Source organism: Gossypium raimondii, chromosome 5 (genome assembly GCF_025698545.1).
Source record: "Gossypium raimondii isolate GPD5lz chromosome 5, ASM2569854v1, whole genome shotgun sequence".
Classification (NCBI taxonomy): Eukaryota; Viridiplantae; Streptophyta; class Magnoliopsida; order Malvales; family Malvaceae; genus Gossypium; species Gossypium raimondii.
The window spans coordinates 11,976,748-11,997,574 of NC_068569.1; the positions used below are offsets into that span (position 1 = coordinate 11,976,748).

Below are 20,827 nucleotides of genomic sequence, written 5' to 3' on the forward strand. Positions count from 1 at the left end.
CATTTATCAAAATATCTAACATTTTTATTAAAATATATAACAATTATCAAAATATCTAATATTTTATCAAAATTTTTAAAACTAAACCTTCAAAAAAAAACTTTTTTTAACCGGCTTTTTATGTAGGAAGCCATAGTAAAAGTGTCGGTTTGTTTCCCGAGAAAGTAAAAGCCAGAAATTCATAGTTTTGTGTCTTCTCTCGTTCATCCACGAAACTATTACGAAGATACCAAGAAACAAGGATCTCAGTTTTCCATATTAGAAAGATGCTTGTTTCTTGATCAAAAGATGGTAATATGGAAATAGTATTTAAATTTGAGCTTCAAGTAAATATTCGTGTTCAGTCTCGTAGTGTTGAGGTCAGGTGTAATCCAATGGGCTTAAGATAGAAAATGAGACCTGCAATAAGTGGTGTTTGAAGCCTAAAGTTTCAAAGCATAACTCATTCGACTCAGTCCAAAGGATTAACACCCATCGACACTTGTCATTTTCTAATCTATTTCTAGTTTAAATCAAGCAATAAAAAAGAGAATAGAATTTTCTTTTTCATTTTCCAGAAATCCAAATATATTTTCCATCTATTCCGTAGGAAAAAAATTGTATCATTCTCTTGAAATATCCTGAAGTGGTAAGCACCCTTTACAAGTTTCTAGCAATTTCCACTGAATAGCAGATTCATTTAGTTATCCTTACTCTCTAATTTAAAAAAAAAAGAAGCAAATATAGGAGAGGCAAAGTAAAATAGTTCAGAAGCACAATGGCAGAAGAATTGGCGCTGGATTTGGAGGAGCTAAGGCAACTTCATAGCAGTGCAAAAAGGCCACGCATTCTATCTCTTATTTCCTCTGAGATTCGCAGCTTGGAAAAGGTTTTCTGTGTTTTTGCCCCCTCTTATTATTTCCTAATTACCATCAGTCTTTTTTGGGTGTTACTAGGTTTTTCCTGTCTTAAATGAAATGCCGTGCCGTTGTTTTGATTCTTGTTTTATTGTTGAAAAATATTATTTCCCTGCCATGTTTAGTATTTTCCGAGTTCAGATTGACTTGATTCTGAACCGAGTCATTCAATGATTCTGTTGAAGTTTGGCTTCCATGCAGCACATGCAATATCAAATTGCATGACAAGCTGCCCGAACCATGCATGTAGCAGCTGAAGCATATTGCTGCTGTTGTATTTCATTTTGTTTTATTACTCTAAGTGTTGTTTTGTAACTTAGTCAGATTTGAACTAAGTAGGTAACATATTTGATGTAATTAGGTGAAGCTTGAGCTGATAAATCAGCTTTGCATAGTGTACAAGTTATGTTTAACAAGTTTCAATGTACTTAGTGGTAGTAGGTAATGTTTAGGTAACCATTTTGCTTCTCTTGACCAGCTTATGTCTGGTATATGTATTGGCATTATTCCATCTTTCAAGTTAATGAAAATTCATCAAAGAATTCTTCATCTAATGCTCTCTTAATTCGTTGCTTTCTTTAGTTCTTCAAGCTCGATTCTGTTTTTGTTTGCACAGCAAGTATCGAGCCTTCAAGCTCAAGAAATTGCTTGTTTCATTCATCTTTGTTCTTGGTTCCAACAGATTCTTCAGTTGCAGGCATCGAAAGAAGATGGCAATGCGGCGGCTCCTCCTCCCACTGCTTCACAAATTCCTATTCCGATATCAACCTCAGTTAAAGCTCCTATTAACCCAGCATTGAATTATGTTTCAGTCTCATCGTTCAGCTGGGATCAGGATATGGATAAAGTCAAGGTAATAAAATTGATATTGGTAAAGATTTAAGAATTCCCCGTTACTATTATCATGTAAGTTCCCGACATTACATCAGAAAATTAGTGTTATCTAAAAGTTATGCCTAATGTATGTGTTTGTCGGACAGATATATGTCTTCCTAGAAGGAGTTGAGCAGGAAAAAATTCAGACAGACTTCAAGCCTTTGTCATTTGATGTTAAATTCCATGATGTCAAAGGAAAGAACTATCGATGTGCTGTTCCAAAATTGAATAAGGAAATTGTACCAGAGAAGTGCAAAGTGGTAGTTAAGCCTACAAGAGTCATCATCTCACTGTTTAAAGCTTCTAAAGGGGATTGGCCCGATCTGTACTCCAAGGAAGATAAGGTATTTGACTGCAATCCTTTTTAGATGAACAAAGGTTAATAATTTTCTTGCTATGTAATTGAATTAAAATGGTTTTTTGTTTCTTTTGCACAGCTGAAACCTAATTTGGATAAAGAGCAAGATCCCATGGCTGGAATCATGGACTTAATGAAGGTAAGTTTACTTGAAGGATTATATATAGAGGCGGAATTAGTTTAATAATTGCCACTATTTACCTTGATGTTGGAATATGAAAATTACAGAATATGTATGAGGAAGGGGATGATGAAATGAAGAGAACAATTGCGAAAGCGTGGACTGATGCAAGATCAGTCAAAGCAGAAGATGCTCTGAAGAGTTATCGATGAATCCAATATTGAATCTTTACGGATATTTTAGTGCAATGGCCTTTTTTTTAGAGCTTGTGTTTCTCTGTTTTCATGTTGTAGGAGGGTTCTGTCTGGACATTTTGTTCGTGCTATGAAGTATCGTTGCAAATATGTCATCCAATGTTTCATGGTCATGGACTTATTGACATTGTTAATGGACATGCTGATAACACTTGCATGTGAGTTTCCCGTTAATAATGAACTCACTGTCAGTAAAATTTTATGAGAATCGGAAGATGGGAAATCTGGAAAAGTTGCATCTAACCATTTTGGCAGCAGTGTGCAGTCATTGGAGTAGTTTGAGTGCCGTAGTCTGCATTGAACTCCTCGTAGCGATGAGCATGAAGATAATCTGATGGTCTTGCGTTATAAAAGCAGTTTGTTCAATGTCCCAACCTTGGGAAACTCTGCAAACTAAAAACTACGTTTCCAGTTCTTCATTATATTAATATAACAAATTTTAAGCGTACTAAAACATGCAGTCAGTAAGGAAATAAGAAAATATAAAGTATAGGTTTTTTATTTGGAGGAAAATTTTATGCGACAGAAAGTTATGCATTATTTTTCTATTTGTTCTTTTAACTCAAATCATAATGTTGGTCCAAATATCAAAGTACTCTCGTTTTTGCTTCATCAAACCCTAGTGCAGCTTGACCCTTTAACTTCTGCCGTTGCTCTGGCCGGTCAGTGTTAGTGCTGCCGGCCCGCCCTCTTCCACTGGACTTCTTTGTCTCCGTGCCAACCATCATGGAAAATCTGAATACTTCATCAGGAGGAAATGCAAAAACTGTAGCCTAAGGGTCGCTTTAACGCAAGTGCAGCTAGGCCATCAGCTAGAATAGCCGTTAAGCAAAACATGGATACCAGTATTGTCTTGGGAGACCATGCTTAGGCGTTGAAGAACCATTATATGGCAACAGAGGGATTTTAATCGATTCATTTATTATTTTTACTGATTTGTTTTTCTGCCTCATAATCAACATATAATTGGCTTTATTAATTAATGCCGTCACGCGGTCTTCGTTTCCATTTCTTTATATGAAAAAAACCTTCACTCTCAATAAAATCCCAAATATTAAATAAATAATGAAGAGAGAAAGAACAAAAGAAAAAATTCATTCAAGATGCTACTCCAAAATTTATATTTATAAACATAAAAAGCGCATGTAATATAAAACTCTACTTTTACTAAACATTATATACTTAAAACGACATTAAGCTTATTTTGATCTTGATAGACGTCCACTTAGTAATGAAAAATTTATAACACTCCTTTATATGTTCATTGGTAGATAGATAATGTGCCTTTTAAAACAAAAATTACAAATGAAGAAAAAGAGTACACTTATCTATAATATGCATAATATGCCGCTTCATTAAAAATCTTATAAAAAACTCAATGGGATAAAATCTCGATTTAGAAAAAAGAGTACAATGCGTATTTACTCCATTCATGACTACATCACATAATATCTCATATTTTATGTATTTCATCTTGAATATCAGCTTTTGAAATGATCATTTGAACAAATTTGTTAAACACTTATATTATCATTCTTCATTCTTGAGGAAGTTATGAATGAGGAAGACTTTGGGAAAATATATTTTGATCTCTTTAAGAGTTCCAACAATAATCATAACAAATTTTGATCACGATCCTTCTATCATTTTATAATCTTCCATAAACTATTATTCACTAAGTCAAATTTATTACCACATAAGTTTAAATAATTTCAATTCATATAAATATTTACACAAACATATTAAACAATTTCCCAAAAATTTCTATATGTTTCTAGCATTTTAAATCATTCAAGAATATAAACTTCACTATACAAAGATTTGTATAAAACGCTATAACAACAATTATAAGACGATATCAAATATTTCATAAACGATCAAACTTAATAATATATCTAAAGGTTATTGCATTCCCACAAAAGAATATTATATATTTTCATCATTTGTACCTCACTAGTTTTATACTTTTAGATGCTTGGACTACTAGTCTACAAACTTCACGGATTTAATACCACTTAAATTGCGTCTTTTATTTTGGCCAAGCATTTTATGTCTATATTTCTCAATAAATTTATTCAATAATATCATTGCATACCAAAATCATTGTTGACAACTTTTAATATTTCATGGTTCCATATTTTCATTGAGATTTCTTTATTTTCATTGTTTTCATTGTTAAGTACCTAAATCTATTCGAAAGTTATAATAATTAATTATGTCTCAAGTCTCTTTCACTATATGATTATTTTAGATTTATTTTTTTCTTTTCCAATAGTTTTCATTATTGGAACCAATCGACTTCTATGCTTTATGCTTTATGGAATCGGACTACTGCCCGGAAAATGTCAAGATTGGACCGATCATTCTTCACATATTAATAGAATATTTTAGAAAATATGTTTTTATATTAATATTTAATTAAACTCCCACCCTTACACTCCTAAAGATTTAAGAGGTGGAAGTATATTAAATTGGTGGGTTTAAATTTCCTAGAAGTGGAGATCGAATTAGGCGAAGATCACAAAACCCCCTGGAAGCGATGATTTCTATGCCTTATTACCGGAGTTAGGCAACGTTTTAGCAAGACAACGCACCTTTTTGTTGACATATGCACAAATAAATAATGAAGCCGACAAAATCTATTATATTAAACTTATTATCAACCTCTCTTTGATGAGGTCGTTTCCATAATAAACAAAAAGCTCATTAAAATCATCACTAATATAAACATTCTAGCATCCTAATCAAATTATTTGGCTTGTTTCCTTCAAACAAAAAATCACAGAAATAGTTTTCTAGCAAAGAAAAGGAGCCATTTTCCCCCAATTTCATGCATAGAGTACACGCTACGGAAAAGCTCCTATTACACGAGACAAGAGCCCTGTAACCGATGCCAATTCACATGCATGCTTCCAATTTTCTCGGCTTACTTTTACATATATATAATTTACCAGCAGAGTATGCCAAAGCAACAAACATTTTAGTCGTGGAATTGAGGTATCTCAACTGGTACCCATTACTGTTGGATATTATAAAGATTTTCTAATCTTCAAAAGGTTGTGGCTTTTATTTACCAAAAAAAAAAAAGGATATGGCTTTTTTAGCTTCTAAAACCACTGTCAAGTATGCAAGTCTTTGCCCAAGCCATATGGAGTTTAGTCGTTAAGGTGAAATCTATATTGCTTACCCAATCAAATCACTTCCAAATATGGGACACACAAATTAAGTTATAGATTTGGCTATCTTGCTATCGAGGTTGAACTATTTATGATGCTTTTTTTTTTTACGTGTAGAAACTATTGCAGCTTTATATCTTTGCATTTCACGAATACTTTTTTCTCAGAATGAGAATATATTAAAGCAAAGATTACAAAAGAAAACAAGCATATATTCTGATATTAATATATCATGAAAATTGTTAATCAAGTAATGCAAATAAAAGAACAAAACCCTAGCAGGCTACTGCAGTACTACTATTCTCTGAAATTGAAAGAAAAAAACCAGGGGCTTTAATATATCGCACGTGTAATGGGAATGCATGGAAAAATGGAAATAAAACTAAGGAAAGGTTTGGCAGATCCTCTAATATCTATTTACTTTCCGCTTTTATTATATTTATCCCACATTACAAGATTGGTATAATATTGCTTTTCCATCGATCAAGGAGTTCAAGAAAAAGGAAACAAAGAAGACGAAGAAGAAGAAAGATTGAATAACAAAGTGGAAAGCTGAGGACAACAAAATCCACTGGTACCAACCATTCGTCTTTCTTTTATCTGTTTAGTTTTCAGATGAAAACATGGAGCTCTAGGGTTTTGCAGTAGTACCGGAGAGGCCACAGATGAGGTCCGGTGCGACCGCCGAGTCGGGCTTGTCATTGTGGCATGGAGATGAACCGGAAGGAGGTACAAAGCCCTTGGGGAGCATGACAGTAAAAGGCCCGGTTTTGAAGTTTCTGTCCATGTTGATCTTCCTCCGTTTCATCATCTTCCTCTTCCTCTTCTTCTCCAATCCCCTGTCCGGCCTGTTCAAGAAGAAGGGCGTGGCGTTCTTGATGCGCAACACTTGGTAAGCGGCGGCTGGTCGGCGGTTGGAAGGATCGGTGCTGCTGATCTTGGGAAGGGTTTCATTGCATGAGGCAGGGGAAGAATAATAGGAGAGGAGGAGGAAGGCCAAGGAGATGACAAGAAAAGCAAAGAAATGCTTCAAGGTTTGATTAGAGAAACCCATGACGGAGTAGAGAGTTTAGGTTGTGATGCATTTGTATATGAGGAAAACGGGACTAAAGAATAAAAAAGAGAGAAGGGTTTAATCTCTGAGATTTGGAAACCGTTAATCCCAAGAGGTTTGTTGCAGCTTTTTTAAGAGAGTTTGAGGAAGGTTCAGGCGTGAAACCAGCCGTGGTTTAATTAGGCATAGAGGTGTAACTAAAGTCTTTTATATATGCGTGTTCTTTTTCAACTCTTTATATTTGTGTTATAATTAGGGCCAATGCCGGCTACTTGGGTAACTTTTACGAAAATTGTTTAAAATATAAATTTAATGAGAAAAAATATTATTATTTTTAGGGAAAATTTACATAAATATTTAATGCTATATGTGAATAATGGTTAAATTATTAATATAAAGTTTTATATAAAAATATAACTTAATGCCAGCTCAACAAGTATTATTTTCCAATTTTTGAATAAGGGTAGGAAATATGTAAAACTAATAATAATAATAATAATATAGCAAAATTTATATAAGTACAATTCATTACATCTAGTTATCTAACTTTGATTAAAGGCTAAAGCTCGACATTGGTACATTATAACTACATTATAGCAATATTAATTACTACTTTAATTTTATAATTTTAATATTTTTAATTTTAAATAATAGTTCTTATAATTTCTTGAATTTTAAAATTTTAAAATTTTAATTAAATGTCCACATGGTATGCTACTACATCAGCAAAGTTAAAAATATTACCTTCTCCATTTATTTTGAGGTGATTTGATAGAAAATATAAATTCAAATATTAAAAAGACAAAAATCAAATAGATAACTAAAATGATTTTTTTATAAAATTAGAGGACCAAATAAATCATTAAACATTTAATTATTTGATAAACTGTTTTCTTTTCTTTGGTCAACATTGGGTTAACAATAGTTAAAACCGAAAATGCTGAAAAACACACACGGTTTAAACAAAATAGGATTTCTTTTTTACATTTAGAAAAAAATGGGTATATAATATTATTAAGTCTTTACTTAATACAGAATTTTTAATAAAAATTGAATATGATAACAGTTAATATTCATGTCCAAAATATTAAATTATTTTTATAAATATATTTGAAATAACTTTTTTAGTTAAAAATAAGATATTCAAATCATTATATTTTAATTTTTATCTAAAACTTTTAGAAAAAAATAGTTAAAACTATCTAAAATAATATAAAATATTATGTTAATTATATTGAGTATTTAGTTTTTTATTAAACCAAACAAATTTATAATGTAAATTTAGTGAATTAATTGCATCAAATATCCCTAAACTATGATCCTCGTTCTAAATTGATCTTCAAACTTTAAAACATTTTAATTACATACTCAAACTATCGATGTTATATCAATAAGGTGTTTATATTATTAAAATTGTTAATTTAACCATTAAATGATATGATAGATCTTATGTAACATAATTTAAAATGAAAGTTTTGAAGAAAAATGAATATTGTAAAATGTATGTTGTAAAAATATTGATTTTGAGATTTTCAAGCTTTTACAAAACTATCACTCACACACATTTTTTTTTTAGGTTTTACTTCCTTTTAGCTTTTAATTTTAAAAGCTATGTGATAATATTTTACTTTCTTTTAGATTTTTTATTTTAAATTATGTTACACAAAATTATACATGTCATTTAATGGCTAAGTTAACGGTTCCAATAATGTAAGAATATGGTTATTATAGCAATGATAATTTAAGGATATAGTTAAAACATTTTGAAGTTTAAAGATAATTTAAAGTAAGAGTTATACTTTGGAATGTCTGGTGCAATTAACTCAAATTCAAGTCTTATGAAATTAATTATAAAAATTTAACACTTAACTTTTAAATAATTTATTTTTAATTTTTTATAGATAATTTTCATTTTGATTTGGCACACAATGAAAATTGATGAACTATTAAAACTAATTTATTTTTAATATATTTTTGTTAATAAATTAAATGACACTGAATTAATAAATTTAAAAGTAAAATTTTATTTTAATATAACTTTGTTATTTATATGTTAAAAGAATTTATTGTTTACTAGGAGTAAAGATTAAAGCTTTGGTCTAACACGGATTCAAACTGTAATATTTTTGGTAAAAATTATATTTATGTAAAATTATGTAGGACACTAATGAAGCTATAGTATAAATAATAAAGTTGACTTCTTAAAATAGAAATAGTTTAAAAATAAAATGAAAATATGTGAAATTTATTTTCATTAAAATGATTTTTAAAATTAAAAATAAACAAATATTTCAAAATTCAAATTATCTCTTATTCAAACTAATATGAACATAAAATATTTATTTTCAACAATTTTAAATATTGTCATGTTGGTACAGATTAGTAAGAATTTTTATGTATCATATTTTATATTTACAAAACATGTTTTTATTATTGAAAAATATCTATTTTTATTAAATGTGATTTTCAAGTTTCAAAATAGAAAATAAAATTATTTCAAAGAAATGGAAATAAAAAATATAGTATAGATGGCGCATTACAAAATCTAATTTAATTTACGACAATTCTTTTTAGAAGACTTTGAAACTGCGGACACCCTTTTCTAAACAATTGAAACGTGCGGAGGGGTGGAGTAACAAAATCCTCCCTCTGTCTCTTACTCGCTCCCCGTCTCCTCCGCTGTTGACGACGATCTTCCATTGACTTTTAAAGCAATGAAAAAAAAAAACTAAAACCACTAATTCGAATCTCCTGCCTCAGGAGCTCGCATGGTTTCGCCGCCCAAAGTAATTTTGCCTCGCTTTCTCGCACTTGCTCTTTCTTCTTATTTTGCCCGCTAAGTTCCCGATCTACCTTGTCAGGGAAAAGAAAAATAACTGCCTGAACCGGTGAATTTTGGAAAAGAAATATTTAGATCTAAATCTTCCAGCATGTCGAAATCGCTTCCTTATTCTATGAAAGATGTTCACTACGATAACGCCAAGTTTCGTCACCGATCTCTTTTCAAGGTATTGGATCTCCCTCGCTTTATATTTCCCTGGATTTTGACTCTTAACTCATCTCTTTTCTTTATCGCATTTGTTTCTTTAGCTTTTGATTTTCTCGAATTGTAATTTTCGATTTCTTTCTTTTTTCTAACGGGAGATGGATTGGAATTTTCTCCTTTTAAGTTGAAGTTGCTTTAGCTGAAGTTTATGACAAAGTATTAGGTTTTCTCCGCGGATCTGTATGTTGGTGTAATTTTAACATGAACACAAATATACGTGGTAAGCAATCAATGTGAAAGGTGAGAAATGGAATTAATTAGTAACGCAATTAGAGTACAGAAGATCAAAGAAATCCAAATAATTTGTTAAATCTTAAGGAATCTAATTTGAAGTCCTATTAGTATCGATAAATACACATAGCTTGTCGACCTTTAAAAACTAGCCTTTTGGTTTGAGTAATGTGATTTTGAACTTTTGTCTATGGAGCATGCCATGTATTAAGTTCTACAAATTCATTTTTTTACATCACTAATTAGTTGCTTGATGTATGATATTTGATTTTAGTTTGGTGTCTGGAGCGTACTAATTGTTACTCTTAGTATGCTTTGACTACCGAGAGTCCATTTGCTGAAGTGCCTGATGGAAAAAATTGGCTAAATTTCCTACAAGATTGCTAAAGATTTGGCAGTCGTGGCTTATTTCTTTCATTTTTTAAGTATTCTCCTTTATTTAGAACTCTTATTTCCAAGACTAAACATTTTATGGTATAGTAAATGTTTGATTTGAATATATTCTCTTTTCTTCTATGTTCTATTCCAGGTGATCACTCAAACCCTACTTACTAGTAATATGAGGCGTGAATGCTTAAGTTGTAGTACAGGGAAGTTTTTAGGTTTATTAATGATCTTTGGCTTAGCATGTCTTATGTTGACTCATACAAATAAAGCACATTCTGTTTCTGATGGACTAGCAAAAGGTATTGGGACAAATGAAGAACATGAGGAAGTTACTGATGTTGGCATCAGGTTTAAAAAACTTTTCCGAAGAGCACCCCGCCTTCCTCCTCGATTATCGCCAGATGAAAAAATCATTCATCGTAATTTTACCGGTAAATTAAATGAGCCTAATGTTGAAGAACAATGGAAAGCTAGACAACAAAATGTAAAGGATGCTTTCACCCATGCATGGTCTGGCTATAAGAAGTTTGCAATGGGTTATGATGAGCTGATGCCAGTGAGCCGGCTTGGAGTTGATGGGCTCGGAGGTCTAGGTGCTACAGTTGTAGATGCTCTTGATACTGCCATGATCATGGGTCTAGATGAAGTTGTTTCTGAAGCGGGCTCATGGATTGAGTCGCACCTTTTAGATAGGATTAGACAGAAAGGGCAAGTTAATTTATTTGAAACCACAATACGGGTTTTGGGTGGTCTATTGAGTGCATATCATTTGAGTGGGGGGGAACAAGGCATGACCTTAGCACAGAAGGGGCCAAAACCTACTATTTATCTAGACATTGCAAAAAACTTGGCTGATCGTCTGCTATCTGCTTTTACTTCCAGTCCAACCGCCATCCCGTTCAGTGATGTTGTGCTACGCGATTCCTCAGCTCATTCAGCTCCTGATGGACTGAGTAGTACTTCTGAAGTTTCCACTTTACAGCTTGAATTCAATTACCTCAGTGCAATTTCTGGTGATCCAAAGTATAGAACTGAAGGGATGAAGGTTTTGGCGCATTTGAAAACTCTTCCCAAGACAGAAGGACTAGTTCCTATCTACATCAGGTATTTTTATTCTCTTCAATCATTCCATCACTCCTAAGTTACGGCTACTTTAAACAGCTATATCCTTTGTTATGTCTTTCTAAGGTTTTTTAGCCTGTCGATTTAGGTCAATGAAATTTTCCGTTTGCTTGGGTAAAGTGATGTCAGCCATCAAACAGAGTAGAAAATAATGTCATAACTAGGTGTTTCATCTATATCATTGGAGTTTTATTTCATTTATTACCTTTCTATGGATGGTTAAAACATACTGGATTGCTTTTGACCGTTGGCTGTCACACACCTTTCTTTATTTATTTATTTAATGTACCCTCCAGTTACTATGCCCTAACAAAATGCCTTAGTTTATGAAATGAGATGTGATTTAATAGACTGGGAAAAAAATGTCAAGAAGAAGACACTTACTTAAAGATAATACACACCATCAGGATTTTTGGGGGGAATACTTGAGTTTGTGCTCAAATTGGTTCGCTTATCTCTTTTATGACTTCCATAAATTCGAACAAGAACCTTTTAAGATTGTTCAATTATAAATCTTACATTTTCTTTTTATGTACAGATTGTCAATTTCTTTGGACAAAATGATTGGCTGATGTCAATATGCTTTATTTGTCATGTATTTCGTTTATTAAACTTATTGTCATTGTCATGGTCATGGTCATAATTATTTGTTTATGGTTATCAGGTTCTGAAATCATTGATCATGTTAGTATGAAATTTATTATTATTATTATTATTATTATTATTATTATTATTATTATTATCTTGATCATCTTGCTGTGGAATGCAGCCCTCATTCTGGTGAATTTAGTGGAGAAAATATTAGACTTGGATCTCGAGGTGATAGTTATTATGAGTACCTAATCAAAGTGTGGCTTCAGCTACGGGATACTCAGGATGGTAACTTCACTTATCTTCATGACATGTATGAGGAAGCAATGAGGGGAGTTAAACACATGCTTGTTCAGAAATCAATACCAAGTGAATTGGTTTTTGTGGGGGAATTACCTGTTGGACCCAAGGGTTACTTGAGTCCAAAAATGGATCACCTGGTATGTAGTGCTTTCTCAATCCTTGAATTTTAAGCAATACCTGGACAAGTGGAGACTTTTATTACTCTTCTGTTTAGACGATAGATGTTAACTGTCCCTTCATCCTGCCATCCTACTATCTAAAACGTTAGATTCTTTTTTGAGGATAAGCAGCCACATAATATGTTTGTAGGAGATCATAATGTCTAGGTTCCTACACTTGAGAATATGAGGACACTTTTTTTTCTTTTGTTCCTGGTTTTAATAAAAGGAGTATATGATTATCCAAAAAATAAAAAGAAAGGAGTGGGTATTTTGTATTAAGCAAATCAGGATTCTAGTCTCCTACATATCCACAATTTGAAATTCATACTGAATGTACCCCCTCCCTTCCCCCCTCCCCCCCCCACTATCACTTACGAGAACAGTCCACTGTCCTTTTAACATATATCTGAGGAAAAAACCTCAGATTTTAATTCTGTTTTTCTTGGCACCAAAACATGTTGGCTTTACCTGAAAAAGTAGGCTATTAGCTGACACCTTAAAGAAGTAGTACTCTTTAGAGCATTGGTTGTTTCATTTCAAAACTATGATGCTGAATAATGCAAGGAATCAGCTACCGAGGTTAGGAGTTCCGCCAGTGTTTCCAATATATTAGAGCTGCAGTTGTTCAGGAGAATGAGGCTATTACCTAGCACCTTCATAGCAGTATTCTGTACATCCAGTTTTTCTTTTCAAAACTATCACGCTGAATAGTGCAAGGAAGCAGTTAGATAGCAGAAGAGTTTCACCACAGTGTCTCTAATCTATTATAGATTTAGATCTCATTTAGACGAATGCAGAAGCTATATTTCTGTATTAATCCTCGGCTGTCATGAAATAATTTTCTCTATTTGTGGATTCAACAGAGTATACTTTATTAATGTGTGAGTATTTTTACTGTCTATACCAGGTATGTTTTTTGCCTGGTACTCTTGCGCTTGGTGCCACGAAAGGCCTCACAAAAGAGAAAGCAATGAAAGACAACCTTCTTACATTTGAAGACCTGGAAAACCTGAAACTTGCAGAAGATTTAACCAAGACATGTTTTGAGATGTATTCAGTAACTTCCACCGGTCTGGCTCCTGAAATTGCATACTTCCGTACTAAGGTTGGTTTCAGTTTAACTTGTTTCTTGAAAGCAGTGACTTAATTTTCATATGCACCAAAAAGGTTCATATTTGCTTATTCATCTATGTATGAGCACACTTCTTTTTGCTTATAGTAATGATCTGCTGACTTGATCTGATTAAAACAGGATTATTTTGAGAGTGGTCTTGATGGCGGAAATAAGAGTTCAGAATATGTAAATGACATAATAATCAAACATGCAGACCGTCACAATCTATTGCGTCCAGAAACTGTTGAATCCTTGTTCGTATTATATCGAATCACTCAGGATCCAAAGTATGCTCTTTTAGTTCTTTAGTTCCTACTCTCTTTCCTTTTATTTAATTTCTATACCTATAGATCTTGCATGGGTGCAACTTGTTTTTTCCCCCCTCTAATATAATGCATTGCAGATATCGAGAATGGGGTTGGCATATCTTTGAGTCATTTGAGAAATACACAAAGGTAGAATCCGGCGGATACTCTTCTTTAGATGATGTCACCACAGTTCCTCCTCCAAAAAGAGACAAGATGGAGACATTTTTCCTGGGTGAAACATTGAAATATTTGTACTTGCTCTTCGGAGATAGCTCTGTTATACCACTTGATAAATTTGCTTTTAACACGGAGGCTCATCCTTTACCAATCAAAAGCTCTTAAGAGAAAGGCAATAATGTGAAGGGTAGCGCGTAAAAGCTTAACACCTGTTGGCCTGGGCACAGTTTCTACTGGTTTTTGACATGGTTTAGTTGTTTATATTGTTATGAAGGCTGCCTATCCCTAGTTGGCCGGGATCCCCACTTTATCTAAGCGGTGGCTTGACTTTATATGCCTTCAACACATCAACGAAATTGATCTGCAATTAGACGCCTACAAAAACCAAAGTTATTTACTTGGCCCACCTAATCATCACAGGCTTGTAATATTTGTTACGATAGGCAACTTTTTTCAGGTTATGTAAGGATGGGGTTTTGCCCACCAGAATTCGAGTGAAATATGGCCATATGTAATTGACTTCTGTGATTAACATTTAATTGCAATTTGTGGTCCCAAATCAACTGATCCCATCATATTTTTGTTAATATTTCACAATCATTATCATTGCCTCAAGGTTACATACCATCTGTAATGATCCATGATTGTCTCTTTTTATTGTCATCAGGTCACATTGAAATATGCATTTTCACCTTCATTTTGATGGAGAAACAGATTATCACCGTCTCGAATGACGTGTACATCATCTATTTCTGCATTCTCGGCATTAACGACATTCGTAAATGTGCAGCCTCCAAATTTTTCACCTGCAGTTTCACAATGTTACAAAATGAGCAATTATTTGTTCTTTTCTTCTTTTGTTTAATAAATTCGGATTCCAGTTGATTTGAAATTGTTTTCCCCTTACGTTTCAGATTTATTTTAAGCCCTTTTAATTATTTTTAGTCAGACTTACCAGCCACTCTGAGAAGCTCTTGTATTGAATCAGGTAGGAGTATCAACTTTCCAAGTTGCCTACTTGATGTACTGCTGCTCTGCAAGTGCATGTGAATAGTAACTCTCTTCTTGGTCGGTATAATTACCTCCCTGTAAATGGGTGAATTGAAGAAATTTTGGGCCCAATTTCTATTTCGATTTGGACTATTCTTGGGGTCCTCCGTTGTTTCTGGCCCGATAATATCTATCCTATGTTCATCATCTAAATTTTTGTTCTTTTCGTAGGTCTGTAAGAGGTCATATATGCTCTTGCTTCCCTGCTGCTCTGCCGATGCTTTTGGCGTCCTTGCTCTTGCATCTGGTTTATTAACACCTGCTCCTCCCTCCACCAGAATCTTAACCATTTCAATATGCCCCTTGGGAACAGCATCATGGAGAGCTGTTTGGCCATCCTCTGCTGTTGAAATTCCTTTCATAGGGAATCTACCTCTTTGAATCGTCTCTATAGCCTCTGATCCTGAGAAATTTATGCCTATTGCTTCTCTCTGTGATTGCTCTTCATATCCAGCACTCAAACAACTTCCTCCCACTGCTCCTTGCCCAAGCCTTGAATTCTGGATCAACCCCCGATCTATATTGGACTGGTCAAAGCTGCTGCTGTGAAGCCCATTTATTTTCTGCGAGAAGAAACCATCAGTTCTTGTTCATAATAACATTGTCTTCCATTACTCTAAAAGTTGTCTAATATGATGTTTACCATGTAAAGATTACGCATCATAACACGTCCTTCTTCTATATTTATTTGTAAGATGTTCATCAGTGAGGTTCCGTTCAGTCGTAGTATTTGACAAAGCTCAGTGGTCCTAGCTGTGTATGGTTGTGGCCTACAACATAGAACTCCAACCTCTCCAAACATATCTCCTGCTGCTACCTTTTCCGTAACCTGTAAATCACATACCTGATCATGCCCATCAGCATGGGAGATTAAGTTCTGCAAATCAGGAATCAACCAGCCACCAAACTAATGTCAGAAATCGGCATTGTTTAGTTTATATATTATTATTCTACACCCATAAGAATAAGCCTACTTACAACTGCTCCTGAGACAAGTATATACAGATCCGTCGGGGCTTCATTCTGCAGAATAACATCTTCTTTGGGTGGAAAATACTCGGCATCCATTTCTGAAACCTTTGGCAGAGTAATAAATTTGCATTAGCATCTTGTGAAATAAAATTCAAAGTGATGCATGTGTATAAGAAAGATATGGACAGATATATAACATGAGAAGTATTATTAATTACCAACTGAAATAGGAAGTCATCAGAAACTCCTTGGAAGAGATAGGCTTTTTGCAGGATGTGGAGGAAGAGATGCTGTGCAATGCTTGAGCGGATGGCTTTGGGTAAACTATTTAGGGTCTCTTGTTGCTTCAATCCTTCTGTTTTGAACCTTAAGCATATGTGTGACATTATTTGATCTTGTATGCGAGGGGACAATTGATTTCGTGTCACAAATTCCGAAGCAGCTCTAACTGTATCCCTCTGTAGCACCCAAAAATGTAAAAGGAAGGGTTTCTTATTATTAGCACTTCCAAGGCTAGACATAGCATCCTTGTCAAAAAGAAAACACTGCTGAATCTGAATATAAGGGGATGGAAGCTTGTCATTCAGTGCCTAAGAATCTTGACATCACCTTTAAGCTAGTTTTTAACCTTGAATTTTTTTCATACAAAATTGTCAAATTGTGGGGTATAGATAGTAGATATATACATTGTCTTACAAATAACCAACATTTTCTGTAGGTATGGTAGTTTTGTTGATTGTGACGCTTAATTTCATTTGGACCTTGTAGAACTTATTTTATATGTTCAGTTCTCCTGGCAGGTTAATAATGGATTTCTAACAGCCTGAAAGTTGTAAGGGGCAACTTACAAAATTACGGGTCCGGCTTGTCCAGTGAACTACCAGGTTAGTCATGTTCCCGATGAGGTAAGCTGTTAATCCCAAATTAAAGAACATGTAAAAGATATAAAATAGCATCTCTCTTGGATTCTCAGCATGCAAGTCTCCATAACCAGTGGTGGTGAGCGTTGTAATTGACCAGTAAATCGAAGTCACATATCTATCCCAGAGACTGTGCTGTTTGAAATTTGGGTACACTGCACCAATCCAGGTCCTGGAAGGATCAGGATATCTATCTGCAATCAGATAGTTAAAGCATCCAGCACAATGTACCGCAAACATTGTCACCTGAAATCAACCCAAGGAAAATAACCCTTTTTTTCAAATGACTGAAGGCAATATTTGTGATAGAGGGGAGAGTAGAGGAAGTTTCAATGGCTTACAGAAATGAGCTTGGTGCACCGAGTCCAGAAGTAGTTGAACCGAATGTCTTTCTCAAGTCTGAAGGAAAGGGAAAGGAAATCAGTGAGTAAATATTTAAGCATTTTGAAGAAAGGGAAAGGCATGGGTTGAATGAAACTGGTTACAGACCTTGCAAACAGGGAGCTGACACGTCTCAGACGCCAGAGTCTGAGCATGTTGAGTAGCCTGAGCCCAAGTTCACTGCCATGATCTGTGAACATGAGGTTGAGAGACTGAAATGGGGCAGTGGAACAGACATCGAAAGCAAGCCAGGTAGATATGTACCTAGATATTGGATGGATCATATAAAAGCTCATTACTTGTTCAAATAGTTGATGAGCATTTTGTTATTCTTAGTTGATATATACATATAAAAGAAGCCTTTGTATGTGATTGAATGCCGCAAAAATCTTATTTACCTGATGGCAATCTTCTTGGGATCATCAACAAGGAGATAAGATTGGCCATCTAGATATGCAACAAAGAAGGTGAGAATAATGTCAGCAGCAAAGAAGCCATTGACAATGTTATCAAAAATGAAAAGTGCATCATTCTTGTCAGTTAGGAATGCAAACTCGAATGGACAGATCCAGGCAGAGTAAATGACTAGAACAACCAGCCATATCTCCCAAGCCCTGTAATAAGGAATAGGACCATAAGGAGCAGCTTTTAATATATTCAAAGAAATATTTTGAGAAAACCATGTGTAAATGGTAATCACCTATAATGAGGGTTGAAAGGGGATATTATGTATGTACGTAGCTTGGTCGCATGGTTAATTCTAGCCCCAAGTGAGGGAATGAGATCACTTGAGAAGCAACTGCCATGAATATCACTATCCATACGAAATTCATCCATGCAGAACCGTTGGAAGAAGTTTTTCGTACAAGAAAATGACATGTTTATTTGTTTGAATTTCTCAAAGCTACACCTACAATGGAGTTTCTCTATTAAGCCTCCGGACAGGGTTAACTCTGAAAGGAATGGTTATATATATAGCAAACTTGTGACGGAGGACGTGGGTTGATTTCCCTTTTTATAACCTTGTAGGTTATCTCAATTTGCCCCGGACATGATTAAAGTGGACGTGCGAGCTTAAGCAGCTAATAGGTCACTAAGAAAGGAAGAGAAGCAGAAAAAAAACAAGGGCAAATATTCCATATTTTTGGTACAAGAATGATGAAGGGGAAACAAGAAAAGCATGACAAGATGAAGGAGAAAGTGAAGGTAAATGGAAAGCAGTGAAAGTGGCAGACATGGGGGTTGCAGCAAAGATATTTTGAGTGAAAGGAAACGAGACAAGATAAAGAGAGAGGCTTGAATTGGATGTTTGAAAGGAATGGTGATTGGGGGGTTGAAATGGTGCTGTTAGTGATTGTGGGATTTCCACCATCAAACCATGTGCAGGCGTGTATGATATATAGGACGGATTTGAGTGAAAAAAATTTGGTGTTTACACTTCAGAATCCAGAGATGGTCCAGACGCAGACTGTCGTAGTAGAATGGGGAAGGATGTCCTTATTTATGGATGCCACGCAGTCCAATCAGATCATTTGTTATAGGCATGCCACCTTTTCCTCCAAAGAAAATTCTATTTCAAAACCATTCCATCCTCATCTCCTTCCTAGTAATAGCTTAAGTTGTTTGATTTAGCCACGCATTCAGTGAGGACCTTAAGCTTTAAAAATACATATAACCCAACTGGCTCCTCACCCTCCACCGGTTGTCTCTCAGTCTCAAATATGCTTTTGAGTTTTGACCCTTCTCTTTCATGTTCAGCGTACGCATTATTATTACGTTGCCTTACCATTTTTTTTTTTATATTTGGTCTGTGTCTTTGATCATTTTGATTATAATTTGCATCTTTTCTTATTCCCTTCTAAATCTGACATATATATTCATCAGATTAAAAAGAACCTTTTGGCCTACGAAGAGCCATAGTTATATGTATATACTCATGACTCGCCCTTAAATGATTGCATTCGACGCCACTTCCATTCTTGTTCTTCACGTTAATGCGTATCTAGTGTCAAAGTTGGGGGGGGGGGGGGGGAAGACCAGTAGAGGACCAGTTATTTAAGACTATTACTGAGTATGCATGGAAAAAGACCCTAAAATTTTTTATAATACTAGTGGAAAACTAAGCATTGTAGAGGGGTCGAATGATTGAACATGGATAGTATAAAGCTGGAAAAAATTTGAAATTTATGTAAGATTGAAGATGTTAAGGAGGTTTGGGACCCAAAGAGGCCCCCCCTCATTGTGTCCGATATGTATAGTAAATGAATTTGGCAGATCCAACCATCCAATTAAAAACGCACTGGCCACTTGCCCCTGACTTTTGAGAGGAACCTGAGCCCACCTCAGTTGTGCCCTTCCTCTTCTTTTGGGGTTTCCAGATGTAGGGTAGTGCAGTGATGTTGACCCTCTTTCTTTCTTCAATCTATCAACATTTGCAGAAATAAGAAATGTGTGAAGAATGAATTGGGCAAATAGTGTTTGATGGGTTTTTGTTAAATCAGTGCCTTCAGATTTTTTTTAAGCCGTTTATTTTAATACCTAAAAGGTGGATTGATACCTAAAACTTTATTTGTGTTTTTGAGATGTTTATCAGAAATTGACATTTTCTTAGGCACGTGAGAAAAATATTTATTGCTGATGTTAGTTGAGGAAGTAAAGGAGGGAAACTACGAAGGAGAATGCTTGGAGAATGGCATAGGTTCACACCGTTTAAAGTCCATAGCCTAATGGTTCAACTCTTTTTCACTGAGTGGGAGTTTATACCCATGAGATGCTTCATGCAATCTTGTTAACACATGTACTAGTGTATATCTTGTTAACCCATGAGAGATGGCTAGGCAATAGAATCTGTCAACCATTGTCTATCACTAAAAAAATCCACACCATCTCCATCACTCTTATGCTATTTAGGCTTCTTCCTTCTAAGTAGTAAAAAAATACATTTCTCATCATCATTATTCCTTCAATAGTTAAGAGACAACCCCACGGATGCCTCCTATATATTGCTTCTTTGCAGCATTGCTGTCTAAGATGGGAACTCTTTAGCACAACTTAGTAGCTGGCAAGACCCACTAAATGGGAAATTCAAACTCTCCAACCTTTAGCCATACGAACATATGGTTCCGCCTATCTAAACGTTGGTTATTGAGACAACTTTGCTCAAGAAGGACTCATTCTGAGCATGCGCTTTAAAATTAATACACCATACCACGTTGATATGGTTACACTCTAAGAGACAATGGACATATTCTTTTAAATGCTTCTAACGATGGCTACTCACCCCACCTTCTACAATTTATATATAAGGCCACCAATGCCCACCATGCATG

The 20,827-nt window shown here is 34.5% G+C and overlaps 4 protein-coding genes across 6 annotated transcripts; 2 read left to right on the forward strand and 2 right to left on the reverse strand.

Annotated features, from left to right (window-relative positions):
* The first annotated feature begins 528 nt into the window (after positions 1-528).
* LOC105771313 (uncharacterized) lies at positions 529-3,023 on the forward strand. The gene is made up of 5 exons (XM_052631745.1): positions 529-868; positions 1,588-1,749; positions 1,877-2,116; positions 2,210-2,269; positions 2,359-3,023. Exons 1-5 carry the CDS (start codon positions 758-760, stop codon positions 2,461-2,463), a joined length of 678 nt encoding a protein of 225 aa, XP_052487705.1. The 5' UTR covers positions 529-757; the 3' UTR covers positions 2,464-3,023.
* Positions 3,024-6,093: 3,070 nt separating this feature from the next.
* Positions 6,094-6,929, reverse strand: LOC105767591 (uncharacterized). The gene has a single exon (XM_012587165.2). It carries the CDS (start codon positions 6,733-6,735, stop codon positions 6,313-6,315), a length of 423 nt encoding a protein of 140 aa, XP_012442619.1. The 5' UTR covers positions 6,736-6,929; the 3' UTR covers positions 6,094-6,312.
* Positions 6,930-9,304: 2,375 nt separating this feature from the next.
* On the forward strand, positions 9,305-14,734 carry LOC105768906 (mannosyl-oligosaccharide 1,2-alpha-mannosidase MNS3). Of its 3 annotated transcripts, XM_012589172.2 has the most exons (7): positions 9,305-9,521; positions 9,597-9,743; positions 10,542-11,503; positions 12,291-12,552; positions 13,484-13,681; positions 13,829-13,977; positions 14,094-14,734. In XM_012589172.2, the coding sequence occupies exons 2-7, from the start codon at positions 9,666-9,668 to the stop codon at positions 14,338-14,340; spliced, it is 1,896 nt and encodes a 631-aa protein (XP_012444626.1). In that variant the 5' UTR covers positions 9,305-9,521; positions 9,597-9,665; the 3' UTR covers positions 14,341-14,734. The 3 variants fall into 3 exon arrangements, with proteins under 3 accessions (XP_012444626.1, XP_012444625.1, XP_052486984.1); XM_012589171.2 differs by having other exon boundaries at positions 9,305-9,743; XM_052631024.1 differs by lacking the exons at positions 9,305-9,521; positions 9,597-9,743 and adding an exon at positions 9,880-10,021.
* Positions 14,735-14,838: 104 nt separating this feature from the next.
* Positions 14,839-19,063, reverse strand: LOC105768905 (potassium channel KAT1). Its single transcript, XM_012589170.2, has 10 exons — positions 18,199-19,063; positions 17,897-18,112; positions 17,607-17,762; positions 17,459-17,516; positions 17,046-17,363; positions 16,416-16,655; positions 16,204-16,302; positions 15,869-16,102; positions 15,131-15,788; positions 14,839-14,981 (listed from the first exon to the last, which is right to left on the reverse strand). Exons 1-10 carry the CDS (start codon positions 18,375-18,377, stop codon positions 14,839-14,841), a joined length of 2,301 nt encoding a protein of 766 aa, XP_012444624.1. The 5' UTR covers positions 18,378-19,063.
* Between the last annotated feature and the right edge of the window lie 1,764 nt (positions 19,064-20,827).

Bases quoted from the DNA above. Each gene is read 5' to 3' on its own strand.
- LOC105771313 (XM_052631745.1), top strand. From the start codon at position 758: ATGGCAGAAGAATTGGCGCTGGATTTGGAGGAGCTAAGGCAACTTCAT. The intron at 1,750-1,876 runs GTAATAAAATTG...TTTGTCGGACAG, and splicing joins AGGATATGGATAAAGTCAAG to ATATATGTCTTCCTAGAAGG. The intron at 2,270-2,358 runs GTAAGTTTACTT...TGAAAATTACAG, and splicing joins GAATCATGGACTTAATGAAG to AATATGTATGAGGAAGGGGA.
- LOC105767591 (XM_012587165.2), bottom strand. From the start codon at position 6,735: ATGGGTTTCTCTAATCAAACCTTGAAGCATTTCTTTGCTTTTCTTGTC.
- LOC105768906 (XM_012589171.2), top strand. From the start codon at position 9,666: ATGTCGAAATCGCTTCCTTATTCTATGAAAGATGTTCACTACGATAAC. The intron at 9,744-10,541 runs GTATTGGATCTC...GTTCTATTCCAG, and splicing joins GTCACCGATCTCTTTTCAAG to GTGATCACTCAAACCCTACT. The intron at 11,504-12,290 runs GTATTTTTATTC...TGTGGAATGCAG, and splicing joins CTAGTTCCTATCTACATCAG to CCCTCATTCTGGTGAATTTA.
- LOC105768905 (XM_012589170.2), bottom strand. From the start codon at position 18,377: ATGTCATTTTCTTGTACGAAAAACTTCTTCCAACGGTTCTGCATGGAT. The intron at 17,364-17,458 runs GTAAGCCATTGA...GGTTGATTTCAG, and splicing joins GGTGCACCAAGCTCATTTCT to GTGACAATGTTTGCGGTACA. The intron at 15,789-15,868 runs GTAAACATCATA...TTCTTCTCGCAG, and splicing joins TGATGCGTAATCTTTACATG to AAAATAAATGGGCTTCACAG.